We start from the raw sequence: 17,500 nt of genomic DNA on the forward strand, positions 1-17,500 counted from the left end.
ACTTCATCCGTCTCTTGGGCTTAAAACTCAACTTCTGTTGATTGATCACATTCCCCAGATCATGACATAAGTTGAGAAGTTTGTCTAGACCCTGGAGCAACTCCCTCCTCGACCAGTCGTAAGGGCATTGCAGAATGTGAATTCCATTCAAATGGAAGACTCGTGTAAACACTTAAGAGTGGTTGACAGTCTAAAGCACAGGACTTTGGTGCCCAATTCTCTTGAGGATGAAATAGAGGTACTTTCTGCTGGAAGGGTAGATTGGCATTTGAAAATATGCATCTTTTAGATTAACAGACATCATGAAGTTGTCCTTCCTGATAGTGGAACAGACCATGCTTGACATCTCCATCCTGAATAGAGTTTAAAGAAAAAACTCATTCAGGGGAGATTGATGACCTGTCTCATCCCACCTGTCATTTTCTCTATAAAAGAAGAGACAGCTGTAAAAAACAGACTTTTGGATGACTTCTAGTGTCTTTTTCTCTATCATTTCATTCTTGAGGATGATACACTGATAATATAAAAACATGTTTAAGCTTATCATTGCATGTTTCCTATTTTTAAAGTTTTTAAGCCATTGTTATCCTCAACCATTTCTATATGAGCTTGCTATATCATGTTAATAAACGAGTCATGTCCAGCCTGTCTTTCTGTTGAGGCCTAGCCATTGCCTGCAAAACTAGTGACCCCAGAGTGACCAGCTGCCCTCCACCTTCAAACTCACCGCTGTGCCCTACACTTTGACGATGCTGCTGCTCACCAAACCTGACTCTTCTGTCCACACAGCATCAATGAATCTGCTACTCTTTCCCAGTAGAGAAGAGTTTGCCTTGTTTCAGCTCGCCAAAGTTCAGTTTCTCATCAAGCGCGTGGCTCACTCAAGTAGCAAAGCAGACTGTGTCCTAGCGGCGATCTCCGAGCACACATTTTCATAAATCTCCGAATGGCTTTGTGAGTAAGGGGACGCCCTGATAGAGTATGAAGCCCTCAAAACATAAATCCTAGAGCAGTACTCACCATCACCAGCCGCCAGTTTAGCCAAGCTTTTTCAGCTCTCTCAACAACCGTGGGGGGACGAAAAGGCTTCGCTTACCCTCCGGGAAATGACCAGTATCGCTCGCCTGCAACCTGGTGCAGATGGCTTTCCTTGGGAAGTGAACCTACTTCATGCCTTTTGAGTATGACACCTACCCGAACCTGCATGCGCCACCATCCCTCATCTTGATAACTTGTCCATGAAGGACTGATGACCAAAGTCGATGCCCTTTTGGATAGCCACTTTACCACATTCAAGGCCTCCATCAACACCTCCACTCCAGACAAAGAAGACAACCATTTAACACTGACTGAAGCTGACGTAAATGCAGTAAGATACAGACACCCACATCATGACATGTCAGAGCATTGACAATGCCACCCACCACCGACATGTACTTCCCCTTACTCACACCCCACCCAACGACCTCTATAGCCACTTAACGACACCCATTGCTGGCAGTTATGCTACTACCGCTCTAGATTCGGGGCTACTTCGAAGATATGTGCAGACTGTTGTCAATAGCCAAAAAACTTGTAAGTAGGCCATCTTTTGTGGCGGTGGCCTCCCCTATTACCAATCTTTTCTTTTTACATGATGCAGGTACTGATGTGCAGATTTTGGTTGACACTCCTGCATACTGTTCCCTTCTACCAATGTCACTCTCCAGAACATGACATAGATATTCTAAGCCTGCCGGCGTTCACCTGGTACCTGCCAATGAATCTGAGATCCCCACCCAGTGGTACAAGACACTCACACTATCGTTTGAGGATGCTAAATACCATTTGAAGTTTTTTGTTGCCAACATAAGATTGCCAATAATCGGTGCGGATTTCCTCGTCCATTTCCACCACCTGGTTGATGTGGCTCATAAATGTTTAGTCAATACAGATGCATACTTATCAACTCACAATCCACATCAGCCTACTGACAGATGCCTAAGGCCATCTCCTCATGTCATACCTGAAAGTCTTCTGACCAGAACTTAGCCAAACGCCAATGGTTCCTGCTGAGTACGGTATTCATCACCATATCAAGAGGACGGGTTCCCCGTTGTTTATCACACTCAGGTGTTTGGCCCTGGATTGTTGGTAGCTACTAAACAAACGTTCGATGAAATGGAAGAAGTTGGCCTTTGTCATAAGCCCTCAAGCCTATGGTCGTCACCTCTACACATTGTCCTGAAGAAAGATGACTCCCTGCACCCTTGTAGGGATTATAGTTGTCAGAATATGTGGACAGAACCGGATCACCACCCCCTCCCCAACAATGCTGACATTACCCTTTACTTGCTTAAAGCGGTGTTCTCCATTCTCGACCTCCTGAAGGGGTATTATCAAGTGCCCAAGAACCCAAAAGACATCCACAAGACCATCATCACTACCCCCTTCAGCACATACGTGTTTGATTACTCCTTTCTCGGCCTTCAAAATGCTGGGGCCACATTTCACCGCCTTATGGGTGGCCTCTTAGGGGACCTCCCCTTCTTTGTTTATGTGGATGGCATACTTGTTTTCTTTTCCTCCAAAGAAAAAAGAATTCCTCCATCACCTATGCCTCGTTCTCGACCACCTACAATAGAATGGCCATATAGTCCGGTATGACAAGTGCACCTTTGGCGCCAACAAAGTATCATTCTTAGGGCACTGCATCACTCCTGAAGGTGTCCACCCCTCCCTGAGAAGCTATCAGCTGTTCAGAACTTCCCAATACCCTCAACCGTCAAAGCACTGCAAGAACTCTTTTGCATAATAAACTAATATCACCATTTTTTGCCAGCCATTGCCACCATTCTTGCCCCTCTCTACACCTATTTCCAGGCAAGCCAAAGTCATCGCTTTCTTGGAAACTCTCTCAACCCTGTTAGCTTTCGGGGAAAGCTCAGACTAAAATCTTGTGAAGAGGAGGGTGAGTGTCAAGTGCATGAGGACTGATAATCCGTTTCCTTGCCAGAGTTGGGATGTGATAGCGGAACATCTCATGAGCATCTTGATCGTTGGTTCTCTGGGGATCTCTGACACTTTGGTGTTGGTGCTCGTCGGGGATCATCCTCCTTGTCCCTACGCATCTTCTCTGCTCACGGGATTGACTCCTCCAAAGATGGGACTCGTCTGATACAATCAGCTTTCTTCACACATACATGTGGGGAAGGAGTTCATAGATTGTCCACTGCACGAACAGTGCTAGAGATCCCAGGGGCAAGCATTCTACTTTTGTCTTGGTGTGCCAGCCTGTGGAGAGCCTGTAGCCTCCAGGGAATATCCGTGGTGCTACTGCTTAGACTGTGCAGTAGCACCAGTAGACACTCCCGTGTGGAAATGACTACTTGAGGCAAGGTCCTTGTCCCTTGGACCTCACACCTCCATGCTTCCCCTTAGAGAGAAGGTTTTGGTGCAACGCTACTCCTACAAAACCAAGTAGATTAACCTGGAGAGTTCTCATGAGACTTCTCCAGATCAGTTGTCCTGTGCTTTGGTGATCTCTTCTCCTTAGAAGTGGACAGCTCCTCGCCATGGAAAAAAAAGTAGCGGGAACATACGAAGCAGGTGATGAGCAGCGACAACTCTTCTCCTTCTTTATGGTTGAGGATTTTGTATTTTGAACGCACTATAGTGGCCGCTGATAGAAACGGTTATTTCAAATCAGAGTGCTCTTTTGTGGAAGTCCTTACTCTCATCCGTGAGTGCAATGGATTTAAGGAGTTATAAATTGAAAGTGCATGGAGGGAATACAAAATTATGAAGTGCCAATTTAGGAGGAATAAAACTGAATACTCTATGGAAAAAAACTGTTAAGCAGCAAAAGACATGAATAAGTTATATAGTCTTTTAAATGGTCCAGCTGGAAATAAGAATGAAAAAAAAGTCTCCCAAGTGGTTAGTGACCAAGAGCTAGTTGATGCATTTCTAGAATTCTTTCAAGACAAAATTGAAAATAAGATTGATGCTGAACCATATGCAAAAATACGATTAACGAGATTTAAGAGTGTAACAAAATTAAAATCTTATCGAGATTGTTTAGGGGTAAAAAGAAAGAAAAAAAGAAAAAGATTATGCTATTGATTCAATAGCAATATCTGAAGTACGGTAATAATAATAAAAAAAAACTTTTCTAGCATTACGTACATAATTTCAAGAATAGTAAATGAGTTTAAGTATCTTAAAGCTGAAAAAGTCGATTATAGTTGAACAAGTTAGTTCTTAAAGATACTCTCGGTTTTCAGAACTAAGTTCATACAGACCTACTTTGAATCAATCCATGTAAAAAATTTTAGAATATGTAATTTCTGAACAGCCAGTTTGTCATTTAGGAAGGATCGAAGTATTGCCGGATAACCAGTCATCATACAGATAATTATATTTTATTGAGACAGCTGTTTGCTCTGTTTTAAATGAAGGATAAGGATAAACGTGATATCTTGACTTTACTTGACCTTGGTGCTACTTTTCCTATAATTGTGCATGAACTACTTTACGATTGCGGTAGCTTATTGAACACGTCCCTGCCTGATAATCTGTTGGACTGGAGTTCGAGACCCGCTCGAGCTCGATAGTTTCTTGTAGTACTTACAACCTCACCGTCCTTGTGAACTAATGATGGGTGGTTTAAGGGAGCCTTTAGGTCTACCTACTAAGTCAACAACAGCCATTGCCTGGCCTTCCCTGGCACTAGCTTGGGCACTGATCATATGTATATATCAGTCTTTAGGGTATTGTCCTGCTAGGGCACTGTCGCTGTCCCTTTCCTCTGTCATTCACGAGCAACCTTTAGACATTTAAATATTTAAATGATTTGCCAATACAGTGCATTCATAATGAATTAGCGTTAATAATAATCTTTTTGACCAATATCAAAGGAGATGTGGCATTAAAAGAATTTCTTGTTACTACAAGGTTAAAAGAAACATCTTTATCTTTGAATTTGTAGCTAGAATCAGCATGAATCAGTGGGTTCAGAAGCTGAACAAATGCAAAGTACTGTACAGTAGAATACTTTCAGTACCGTACTAAAACATGTCTCTTTTCCACTTTCAGAAAGGAGAGTAATGGGATTTGCAAAGAGCATGTTGGATGCTCTGGGAAACCACTTGAACTTCAGTTATAACCTTCAGGAAGAGGTTCCTTTACAAATCAGGTCTTATGGTCAAAATTCCTCTGGTGCATATCGTAGTGACATTCTAGGGCAGGTGATACGAAGAGAGAAGGATATAATTGTAAACAGGCTTTATCTGGAGGATGAAAATGGGAAGCTTGAATTCTCTTATCCTTTTGCCACGAGCTCATACAGTGCCTTACTTAAGGTATGTTATTCTTTATAATAGACATTTTCAGGCGACATAGGTGACACATTGAGGTGTGCTTTGGTAAGCAGTTTTAATATTACAAGTAGATTAATTGTCATCTGTGGTATTTATTCTAATATGTTAAAGGAAAATGTTAACGTAAATTAAATTCACAAAATTTAAACTTTCAATAACAAATTCAAATATAGAAGATCTGGTTTGACCTAATTAGGCATATAATACTTAGAATACAAGTTAACTAGAAACAAGCTAATTTATTTATTTCTAAAAATCATTCTCATTGACGGATGTTGTGTTTCACACTACTGTAATAACTTAATTCCCTTTCATGATCTCATAATGAGCGATTTTTTTTTTTTTTTTTTTTTTTTTTTAAGTATTGGGCGCTTTGTTTTTGTGACTGCTTTCCAGTATTTGGATCATTAAAGTATTCAAGATACTTTTCAACCACCAAGTAATAGTATGTAGCTTACACTATGAAAAATTCTAAAATCATGGTTAAATCTCATACTATAGATAATTTGAGTCAAAATCCGAAATTATAACAAATGGTCATCCTTGGCTTCGTACCTCATGTACAGCTGGACACGGGAAATCCTGGCACCCCTCGCTCTGAGGAAGTGCACCCTGCTACATCCTTACTGCGTAGCAAGTAACCAAGCAGCTAGTGTAAGGAGAGGTGGCAAATGTGGTGGGCAGGGCTACTTACAGAGACTCGCCTTGCAGGAAGGGTGTAACTGAATGCACTTCCTCAGAGCAATGTGTGCCAGCAATTCCCTTTGTCTAACTGTGCGTGCTAAACAAGCTTAATATGACATGTGGCAACAAATTACTTCCAGATGAAAAACTAGAAATTTGCTGAAGGTTTCAGTCATGTGAAATTCAGTAACTGTTGAATCAAATCACAAGATACGGCTCATCCTCATCTCTGGAGATACCCCATCTTCTGATTAAGTATGTGATTTCCATATTCCTTTTATGGGCTAACAATAATAGAATTGTGTAATGATACTATTAATAAATAATATGTCCTCAAAAGAGCATAGTATTTAAAAATAGTGCTTTGTTACTTTTCATGTCAGAATTGGTCATCCCAAATTATTTCTCACTAAATTAGAATTTAAAATTTTTAAAAATGCCTTTGAATCAGAACAAATCCTTTACTTTACCATATCCCATTTTTGCATTGCACATGGATCCTACACTAGTCAATTTCTTTGTAAATAAAAAAGAAGATCGGGTGGTTCTGGTAGGTTGACATGTAGCCTACCTTCAATTCTTTAAGATTTGGAAGTTAGCTGATTCATTTCTTTGTGTACCTCCAAACTAGATAATAATCCAGAGATTCGTAGACGTTTAAAACCATTTGGGATAACTGTGTGTAGTTCTTGATTTATTTTTCATCACACTTTATATCTATTTTAAATGGGGTGGCTTTTGAGGCTCATATAAGCTCTATATTTGCAACTTTCATTCACCCGAGAAATACTCTTAATTCTTGAAATATTTTACTGCTTTGTGAAAATATCTTATAGATTTTTTCTTATTTGTGGACTATGAAAAAGCCTTTGATAATGTGCAGTGACCAATTTTGTGCTGAGTACTTCGTTATTATGGAATTCCTCTTAAATATGTGAATTTGATTAAGACTGTTCATGAGCACAGCAAGTGCAAAGATAATGTTAATGTAGTCCTATCAAATAAATTCCCAGGGAACAGCAGAGTACTCATAGGGAATGTGTTGTTCATCCTCCTCATGGATTTTGTAATGTGTAGAGCAGTCGAAATGGTAGAGAAGGATTGGACTGGATTGGTAATAGGGAATTAGCAGATCTAGAGTATGCTGATGATGCTATCCTTATTAGCCGAACACCACAGGATTTGCAATGCTTGCTTACCAGAATACATGAAATATCACAAGAGGTTGGGCTGAAGGTAACTAGAAGAAAGACAGATGATGAGAACAGAGTATGCAATGGAAGATTAGATATCATTGGAAGGAGAAAGGATTAATGAGGTAGAATCATTTAAGTATCTAGGAACTATGATCCCAAATACAGGGTCTTCAGAATTAAAAGTTTAATGAAAGATTGAAAAAAGCAAAATTTGGAAATCAAATCGCCTGAAATTACATATAAAAATCAGACTATACATCAGTTTAGTGAGACCGGGGTTACTGTATGGACATGAGTCATGATATGACAATGAAACAATATCCAACAGATCTGCGATGCAAATCACTTTATGAGAAAGAGTTTAGTTCCCGTTTATGGATAAATGTGTGTTCTTAATATGCCAGGACTTTTATCCAGGCATGTCAATTTAGCCAAAGGCTACACCAGACTATAAAACCGTCCTCTTTACCTAAGAAACCTTGGAATGAAATATCCATGGATTTCTGTGGTCCATTCCTACCAGGCAATTGTTTCATAGTTATCAGAGATGATTATAGCCGATTTCCTGTCGTAGAGAATTTAACATGCATCGTGGTTCAGACAGTGATTCAACGCTTTTGAACGATCTTCAGTATATTTGGCATTCCAGACCTAGTGAAGCCAGACAATGGCATACCTTTCACCAGTCATATGTTTTCGGAATTTGCGGAGCATTGCGTGTTCAAACATTGTAAAATAACGAATGGCAAATGCAACGCAGAAGCAGTTATAAAGCCTTTACCTAATCCAATCAGAACTTCTTCAGCAGCAGATAAAATTTTCAAAATAGAGCTTTGCAAGTTTCTTTTAAACTACTGTAATACTCTTCACACAAGTACTGGACTGCCTCCTGTGGAAATTATTTAATTGCAAGATTAAGACTATAATACCCAAACACTCTTAGCGCACATGCAGCAAATTTCCCCCAGACTACTGACCTCACTGAGAAAGTTGATAATCTTGCTATGAATATGGAATCAATTAAGGCAACACTTCAATCATTGATGGACCCAAAACCGGAGGAAACGACATATGTTGACAAAGTTAAGAAAAAAATCTAATGGTCATTAAATTAACAAATACAGGACCTAAATTTACTAAAGAAAACACGAGGTCAAACAGGCATTTAAAGATATTCCTATACTTAACACGAGGTCAACTTCGAATGTAAATGTTGTTGGAAATTTTGCAAACAAAATGATCAGAGAAGAGCTGGCAAACAAAATTCAGACATTGGTTGCCGACACTGAAATGAGGAAAATTGGAAAGTTAAAACCAAAAATAATGATATGCTATGTATACAATGGTGAAGATCAAGCTGTAAATGCCTTGATTCAAAGAAATCGTTGCCTGGACCAAATCCAAAATATAGGAGAGAAGATAAGTATAGTCCTGAAGAAAATGCTTCAGGTGGGACTACCCACTATGTGCTAAAATGTGATCCTGAAGTTTGGCGGGCTAATCATGATAATGGGGACAAAGTTTTGTTACGATGGGGTACTTATAACATACGTGACAGGTACCATGCAATCATCTGCTACCACTGTCAGTGGTATGGATATCTTGAAAATGATTACGAATCTAAAAACGATGATAAAGTCTGCGGTAAATGATCAGGAACACATTCCATCAAGGAGTGTAATTCACAAATGCATAAAGTTAAACAAACCAAGTGACCGCATAGTAAATTCTAGAGATTGCAAAGCTTATGACTTGGAATTGAAAAGACTTGCAGAAAATACTGATCATGGATACTAAAGACGTCATAAACTGTGGCTATGTAAATCTACAATCTATGGGTAATAAAACTATTCAAATTCGAAAATTGATAAACGGAAAATATTTGGACATACTAGCATTATCTAAAACATCGTTAAATAACTTTGACAAGGCTAAGGTCACTGAAATGAAACTCAATACAAACATCTTTCACATACCGAGAGAGGGTCGGTCTGGTAGGGTTATTGGACTCTATTCATAAAGGTTACTTAAATCATGATGTTAAAAAAGAACTACTTTTGTGTAACGAGCTTTGAATATATAGAAATAAACTTTAGGAAAAAAAGATCCTTTGTAACAGTCTACAAACCTCCGAGAACAACAACTAGTATCTTCTTTGAAGAAATCAGCGCATTCATTGAGATGATTATCATGGCGAAAAATTAATCAGTTATTTGTGGAGACTTCAATTTTTTGATGGATGATGCATCAAATCCCGACACTGACATTTGGTGAGTTATTAGATTCATATCAATTAGTGAATAATGTCGACTGTACAACTACTTTAACTGGGCATAATGTTGGACCTAATTTTGAAGGATGCAATGAATAACATTGTGTCTGATATAAATGTTGAAGAGAAATGTACTATCTCCCCAGTGCACAAACTTATTATGTTTATTCTACTTCTACAGAAACATGCAGTAGTAAAGAAAATAAACTTTAGACATAAATCAAATTTTTCTCCTACCGTATTTATTGAAGAAGTTACAGAGAAAATAAATGATGCTATCAACATTCCTTGCGATCATGATAACCAACGTTTGTTGGGAGCTATTTGTGTTAACTGACTTACGACCACTTATAATAAAGTGAGTAAAAGTGAATATGATAGCATGTGCCCACCGATAGAATAAAACTATAACAGTTAAAGATCAATCTCCTTGGTTTGATGGAAAAATTTTAGTGAAAGAGAAGGAAAAAACACATAAAGAAAGAAAGTGGAATCGGTTAAAAACTGAAAGTACATGGGTAGAATATATAACAGCCATGTGTAAATACAAATACCTACTAAGAAGGAAAAAAAGAGTGAATACTACAAAAGAAAGATTTGCGAAGTAGCAACAGACATAAATGCAAATAACAAGAGTCCATGGGTGTATGACACTGCGGGAGGGGTGACTATATTGAGGCTGCTATGTTGTCCCTTGGCATCACTGATGAGCAGCTCATTCAAAACCTAGCACCACGCCTGTCAAAGAAGATCAAAGACACATCTACTGCCCCATGGCCACCTCGCATTGACCATCTTGGAGAAGCTGAAGAGGTATGTGAGCAACTACTGCAGTTGTTGATTTTGTTAAAACAACTTACAAGAAAAACTGTTGATCTCAGTCCTGCCACACACAGCCTGGCCTCCATAATCACCTCCCACGTCACTGGACAGCTCACCTCAACCGCAGTTAACCTTGGCCTCATTGTTCATGGTATGACAAGGAGTAAAGACCTGGTGGACACACTTCACAAGAGTGGTGTCTGCATCAGCTACTCAGATGCACTTCTCCTCTATGACCACTGGGCACTTAAGGATGTTGAGGTGTCAGGCACCTGCCCACCAGAGATCGCAGATAGCAAGCCGGCCGTTATCATTGTTGACAACGACGACTTCAAGTTGGATACCATGACAGGCAGTGCAGCAGGCGCTCACAGAACTAATGTCATGTTCATGCAGCCTGAAAGCTACAAAAAGAAACCAGATGAAGTGCCTTTTGCCAGGCTTGCCAAGAAGCAGATCTCTGAACAGCTGACAAGAAAATGTGGAGAGATCACACATGTTCAACAATACAGATGCCTCCCTGGCAGTACCAGCGAGCTACCAATTCGTGTCTGGGTAATCCCACCAGTGAATGGCACAGCTCCGAAATGTGCTCGCTCTGTTATATATGCATTATCTCACACCAACAATGCTTTTCAAGATGGTCATGATCAGGTTGAAACACTCCTGAACGAGTGTGTATTCACGAAGACACAGCCTCTCACTGCAACCATCCACAAGAATAAAAGGCAAAGCTTTGCCAGTGAACAGATTTGTGCACCAGCAGGTATACCTATGAAAGTGGCTCAGATGGAGAGGTCGGGTCTGGCGGCCCTGATGAGCCTTGCAGAACGATCAGGCATGCTCCCACTTGAGTCAGCCCTTAAGGGGAGAGTGACTGAGGAGTGCTTGTCTCTGTACAATGCAGACAGGTCAATGCGCAAAACAATGAAGAGAAAGTTCTTGGATCAGTTTAACCTTGACCTTGTTGTTCAAGAACCAGAAAACTACATCAGCATTGTCAACATGGGTATGATCTGGCGTCTAGCCACTCCCAGACCCAAGGACCGTGAGGCAAAGACGCGAGATGGCTCACAGCACTGCTGGAAGGACTATCTAGAAAAGATATGCAAGATCATTTTCTCACGCCATGCCAATGCAAACCCTTACATCATTCTTATCAACGACAAGTATGACCTTCCTTTCAGCATCAAGGATGATGAGCACGATCGAAGGGCAGCAAAACATGCACATATTCCAAACGTTTTTCCAAAATCCACAGACACATTCCCAGGAGCTGCTGAATTTAACCAACTGATGGTCAGATCAGGGAACAAGATCAGACTGCAAAAGCTCCTCAGGGAACAGCTGAAAGCACAAGCTTCTATGTGTTGTGGAATAATCTACTGTGAGGGATAAAGAGCAACCAATGTGAGCACTGGTGTGGCAAACACAGACTTTATTTTCAGACATCCAGAGGCTGACACAAGGATGATCTCTGCCTATGCCAAACTCAGGATGGGGAACTTTAATGGGGCAGTTGTAGTTGACAGTGAAGATACAGATGTGTACATTCAAGCAGCATATCTCTCACAGCAACTCCCTGTTGATCTACTTATCAAATGCAAACATGACTTTATCAACTGCCATGACATGCTACCAGAAGAAGCCTCACAGATCATCATCCTTCTCCATGTGATCACTGGCAGTGATCATACGTCAGGGTTCTATGGCCATGGAAAGAAAAAGGTGATGGAGACGGTGATCTCTGATCCCGAGGCGAGAAAGCTCCTGGGACAAATTGGTGGAAGCATCGACTTGGAGGATAGTATCAGAGCTGATATGAAGACCTTTGTACTGTTCTGTATCTATGATGAAAGTGCAGATGCTACTTGCGGGCAAGCAAGGGCTTCCAAGTGGCAAAAAAAAGAAGAGAAGGAGTATGATCCGCCTCCCACCTGATGACAACTCCTTGAATCCTCATGTTGAAAGGACAAACTATATCACATATTGCCAACTACACTACAACTTGTTTGACCATCCATCCCCTATTGGTTATGGCTGGGAACTTGTGAATGGAAAATGCCGACCACTGCACTACACACAATCCCCCTTGCCGCAACAGCTCATGCTTCCTGACTCCTCAGAGAAAGTGAATCTGACAGTGAGATGAGTGAGTCTGGGGATTCAACAGATTCAGAAGTATAAAAGTCCCATGATTGACGTAGAACAATTGATTCAGTGGTGTACATTTGCTAACCAATATCAATTTATTGTTTGACATTTCCTTGTGTTTCAATGTGTTTCAACCGTTAACCTTGGTTTTGTTGTAAAGTGATATTTGTGTCTTTACTTTTACTTCTATCATTAATAGAATAATTCATAACAAAAAAAAAAAAACTTTCATTACAACCTACTATAAAAGGTCTGTAATGACCTAGCAAAACTGAACGTTTGGTGCTCAAAATCGGCGGTCATAGTGAATTTGAATATGAAAAACAGGTCAAATCAATAAAATAACATCAGTAATGAATTTCTCATGCCAAAAAACTTATAAAACATATTTTGTACAGCACTCTAAGCCAAACCAGGAAAAAGTTAATTTTTTGAACTGGTGACGGCAGCCATTTTTTAATTCAGGGCTCTCAAAAGATATGCCCACACTTTTGACAGGGGCATGGGGGCTAAATTTCTTTTTTATCCCTCCAAAAAGTCAAATCCAATGAGAAAAGTACCTACGCTCTCAGTAGTCAAGGAACTTATAAAAATTACCCAACTACTGTATAAATGGTGTAATGGGAAATGTAAATGAAAAGAAGCTACCTGATGGATACAGTGACTAGGAACTAGCAAATCATTTTCTAGTAGTCTTTAAAAACAAAATTGAAAATATAACCAGGTCATTTGCAAATATTCAACATCAGATTAATGATACACGTGACACAGATAAAATTAATGAGATTTAACAACATAACACAAGACGACATCACCAGGATTGTCAACAGAGCAAAGAAAACAAACTGCGCGATCATATGCCAATATCTGAAGTAATTAGAGAGAGAAACTTTTCTAGTCTGGCCGAAATGATAATGAGAATAGTAAATGCAAGCATTGAAGAATATAAGTTTCCCAAATCTGAGAAAATGGCTATACTCACACCAGTTCTGAAAACTGCTCTGGACTACCAGGAATTAAGTTCGTATAGACCTATTTCGAATCTATCCTTTGTTTCAAAAGTGCTTGAATACGTAATTCTTGAACAACTAGTCAGTCACTTAGAAGTAATAGAAGCTTTGCCTGACAACCAATCTGCTTACAGAAAATTTTACTCTACGGAGACAGCCATCTGATCTGTTGTAAATGATATGCTGGAAATGATGGATGAAAATAAATGTGGTATTTTAATATTACTCGATCTCAGTGCGGCTCTTGATACAGTTGTGTATGAACTGCTACTAAATGATATACGGTGCATTGGCGTTGAAGATCAAGCTTTAGAATACCTAAAAGACTACTACCGAATCCTTGTAGTGTTAGAGAATGGATGACAATCAAACAACTAAAATTAAATGAGAACAAAACTGAGTTCGCGGTGGTGGGAAAGAGAAACACTGTGAGAAGTATGGGTGATGTTCAAATGAACATAAATAATGACTCATTGCCGATATCTAGTAAAGTTCGTGATCTAGGTGTATTTTCTTGACTAACTTGTCTCTCAATACCCAAATGAATAATGTAGTAAAAACTGCTGGTTATCATCTAAGAAATATTGATTTTATAAGAAAAGTAGCCTACCTGGATGAAAATTCTGTAAAGAAACTTATGATAAACTGTGTTATTACCAGGATTGACTACTGCAACTCTCGTCTATTACAATTTACCAAAAGTAGAATTTAAAGGGCCCGGACGGAATGCCAATGGGAGTATAGGAAGAAAAACACAAAATCCTGATAAAATTCACCGAGCTTTGTATGGCAATGGAGAATGCGTATGCGAAATATTTTGTCAAAATTCCTCCTCGTACTTTCATAGTTACGTGGTAATTAGTAAAAGTAACTCAATAAACCAAAATCATTGTCCACTACAGGAAATATTTCTTCTATTGTCGTAAATTTTGATAATTATTGCATTTTGATGTAAAAGAAATTGTGAACAGTGGCACCTGTACAGCTTCCACGAGTCACAAGACGATGTATTTATTACCCGGTAAATTACTCCGAACTTCCCCCTTTATTTCTACCGGAAACCTCATAGTAAGTACATGTCTGAGTTTTGCCTCTGATATTCACTAATTTTTACCTTTGTTTTTCTCGTTTTCGGCACGAATTTTATTATTTCAAAGAGGAAAAGACCATTTGAACATCTTGCTAACATAAGGAAAAAGAAAATTCGCTTTATTAAGAGTTCAGAAGAGGGTAATATGGAAGTGACGCAGAGAGAGAGAGATAGAGAGTGGTCTGGATGGAGGAGCAGCCGCCTTGCCTGCCACTTGCCAAAAGAAGCAAGATATTGAGCAAAAGGATCTTCGTTTATGATTAAATTATGATAAATAACTTTATTTTTGTTTATCAGTATCCAAAAAGGAACATAAAATTCATAATAATCAGGATTTATTAATATTGTCTTTGTAAAAATACAAAGAAAAACTTTGAACGCCCTCAGATATTCAATCATTTTCAGGTTTGTTTATCTCGTTGTCGTCAAGAATTTTATCATTTGAAAGTGGTAAAAACAATTTCAACATCTTGCTAACATAAGGAAGAAAAAAATCGCTCTATTAAAGAGTTCAGAGGAAGGTAATATCGGTTGTGGTAGAGAGAGAGAGAGAGAGAGAGAGAGAGAGAGAGAGAGAGAGACTGCCTTGCCTGACAGGAGCCTAAAGAAGCAAGATATTCAGCAAAAGGATCTTCATTTATGATTAGATTATAATGAATAACTTTGTTTTCGTTAATTAATATACAAAAATAACATAGAATTCATAATAATCATGATTTATTAATATTGTCTTTGTAAAAATACAAAGAAAAACTTTGAACGGCCGTATCTCAAAACTATACTTATTGACCTTCAAATTCTATCTTCTCCCTTAATTTTAAAGATATAGCATTGAAATTTGGTATATTACTCAGAAAGACATTATAAAACAATCAAATGTTAACCTTTTTCCAATTTTTTTTTTTTTATATTTTTTTCTTCATTTTTTCCCTGATTTTTAGGGGTTTTTTTTACCATTATGAAAAAATTCATATCTAGCATAAAAATTACTTATAGAAAAAAAATTAATTTTATTGGAGGTCTACATCAGGTCTTAATATTAATTAACAAGGGAGAAGATAGAATTTGAAAAACACTGTGGATTACAGCCAACAGTTCCTAATGGCACGGGCCATTCATTCCCTTGGTCGGCCCGTAGAGAAAAACACTAATTTTCAGGATAATTCGCCCTGTCACCGCAAAACAGAAGGTCAGAGGCAAAATTCCTATGCAGTTTCGAAATGTCCTAAGTCACTTTATTAAGTGGTATGAATGTCATAGTCCTGTCCTTAAAAAAAGGCATTAACTGGCTCCCTTAAAAAATTACAAAGCATAATATACAGAGGAGCAAGACGGATAAAAGGTGTCCCACCTAGAGAAAGGATCACCCCTATACTAATTGATTTGTACTGGCTGCCGACTAAAGCGAGAAATGAATTTGAATTATGTACAATAACCCACCAAGTTATTAGAATTGGCCATCAAAATTACTTAAGAGAATTGCTACATATTGCGCAGCCAATAAACCGTGTTGACACGAGAATAGTTACAGATGGCTTCAAACAATTGGAACGTAGATATATGTCTATTGTAGTCTCCAGGGCCTTTAGATATGCTGCCCCGAGACTATACAATAAGTTTCCACGAGACATCTGAATGATTGAAGACGTTAACGCTTTCAAGAGGAAACTGAAGACTTTCTTATTCTGTGAGTCATTTGACAGTAATGATTTAGCAGTAAATGAGCAATACGTGATAAGAAATGTTGAATACTCTGAACGAACAAGATAAAACGACAGCGGAGGTGCACAAGGTAAGGCATTCTATACAGACAGCTGTAAAGAGTGGGGTCCCCTGCTGTATGGGACCGGAAAAGCAGCCGTCAAATTAAGTAAGACAAGAAATGACAAAGATGTTTGCCCAAGAAACTCGAACGAAGCAGGTAAAAACAAACAATATGCTGATAGCCATCAGAAAGCTAAACCATGTGTGCTGACACCCGAAGACAGCGTGCTTGTTACGCAATGGGTTCACAACAAACTCAAGATACCATTTAATTCCACGCCAAGCTCAGTTATTTGTTGGAAAGATTCTGTAATTACAGTGAATCACAAAGAACAGCTGATTACACGAGAAACTTCATACTTTCAGCAATTGTAATCCAGTACATGCAGTATGCACCATTTTCTGTCTGGGTCAGAAACCCCAGGACAACCTACATCACCCACTGTTTCTGTCTATCTGTCAGATTGCCTTACCATTGTGTAAGACACGGGCTCTTGCCTTAGGCAGAACCCACTGTTTAAGGTGTCCACTGAGACCTCGTAAAATTCCCAATCATTTTTGGGATTAACAAATTTTTATGCTTAAGAAGGTTTTTTTTTTTCTACATTAAGTCCCCATTATCAGGTCTTAATAATACTCATTTATATGTAATCTATATAGAAGTTAACACTAGCTTTCTTTTGAATCATATTATGATGTGAATTGTGTTTTCATTTTGATGTACATAACGTTTGCAAGAACGATTGAAAGAAAACTAATATACCTGCTATGAAAAACTGCAGAGTTCAGAAGTTTGGTTTTCAATTTTATTGTATTAAACAAACTTGGAGGGATGTAAAAATAAATCTTGTTACTTTTGTTTACAAAAATGTGTGTATCAGTTCAGGTAGAGTTTAACATAAATGTGTTACATATATTTTCATAAATGCGTGTATCAGTCCAGCTAGAGATTTTTATTTGTTTGTGCATGTTCAACTTAATGTTATTTATTTACTGACGTGAATTTTTATTTAGTGTAGATATGTCAGCTTACAAGAATATCATGATAATGTTATTTATCAAAAAAAAAAAAGAAAAAAAAATGAAAGATATAGGGTACTGGTTGGCAGTGCTTGATAAGCCCCGCCCCTAGAAGGCTTAGCAAATGA

At 38.7% G+C, this 17,500-nt stretch overlaps 1 protein-coding gene across 2 annotated transcripts in view; it reads left to right on the top strand.

Annotated features, from left to right (window-relative positions):
* The window catches only part of LOC137653977 (uncharacterized), a 161,931-nt gene that overhangs the window by 57,360 nt on the left and 87,071 nt on the right, over positions 1–17,500 (top strand). For both annotated transcript variants that reach the window (XM_068387612.1, XM_068387618.1), the window contains exon 6: positions 5,077–5,342. In XM_068387612.1, the coding sequence (XP_068243713.1) occupies positions 5,077–5,342 (266 nt within the window). The remainder of the gene's footprint in view (positions 1–5,076; positions 5,343–17,500) is intronic.

The sequence above is a fragment of the Palaemon carinicauda genome, chromosome 1, assembly GCF_036898095.1.
Source record: "Palaemon carinicauda isolate YSFRI2023 chromosome 1, ASM3689809v2, whole genome shotgun sequence".
NCBI classification, from domain to species: domain Eukaryota; kingdom Metazoa; phylum Arthropoda; class Malacostraca; order Decapoda; family Palaemonidae; genus Palaemon; species Palaemon carinicauda.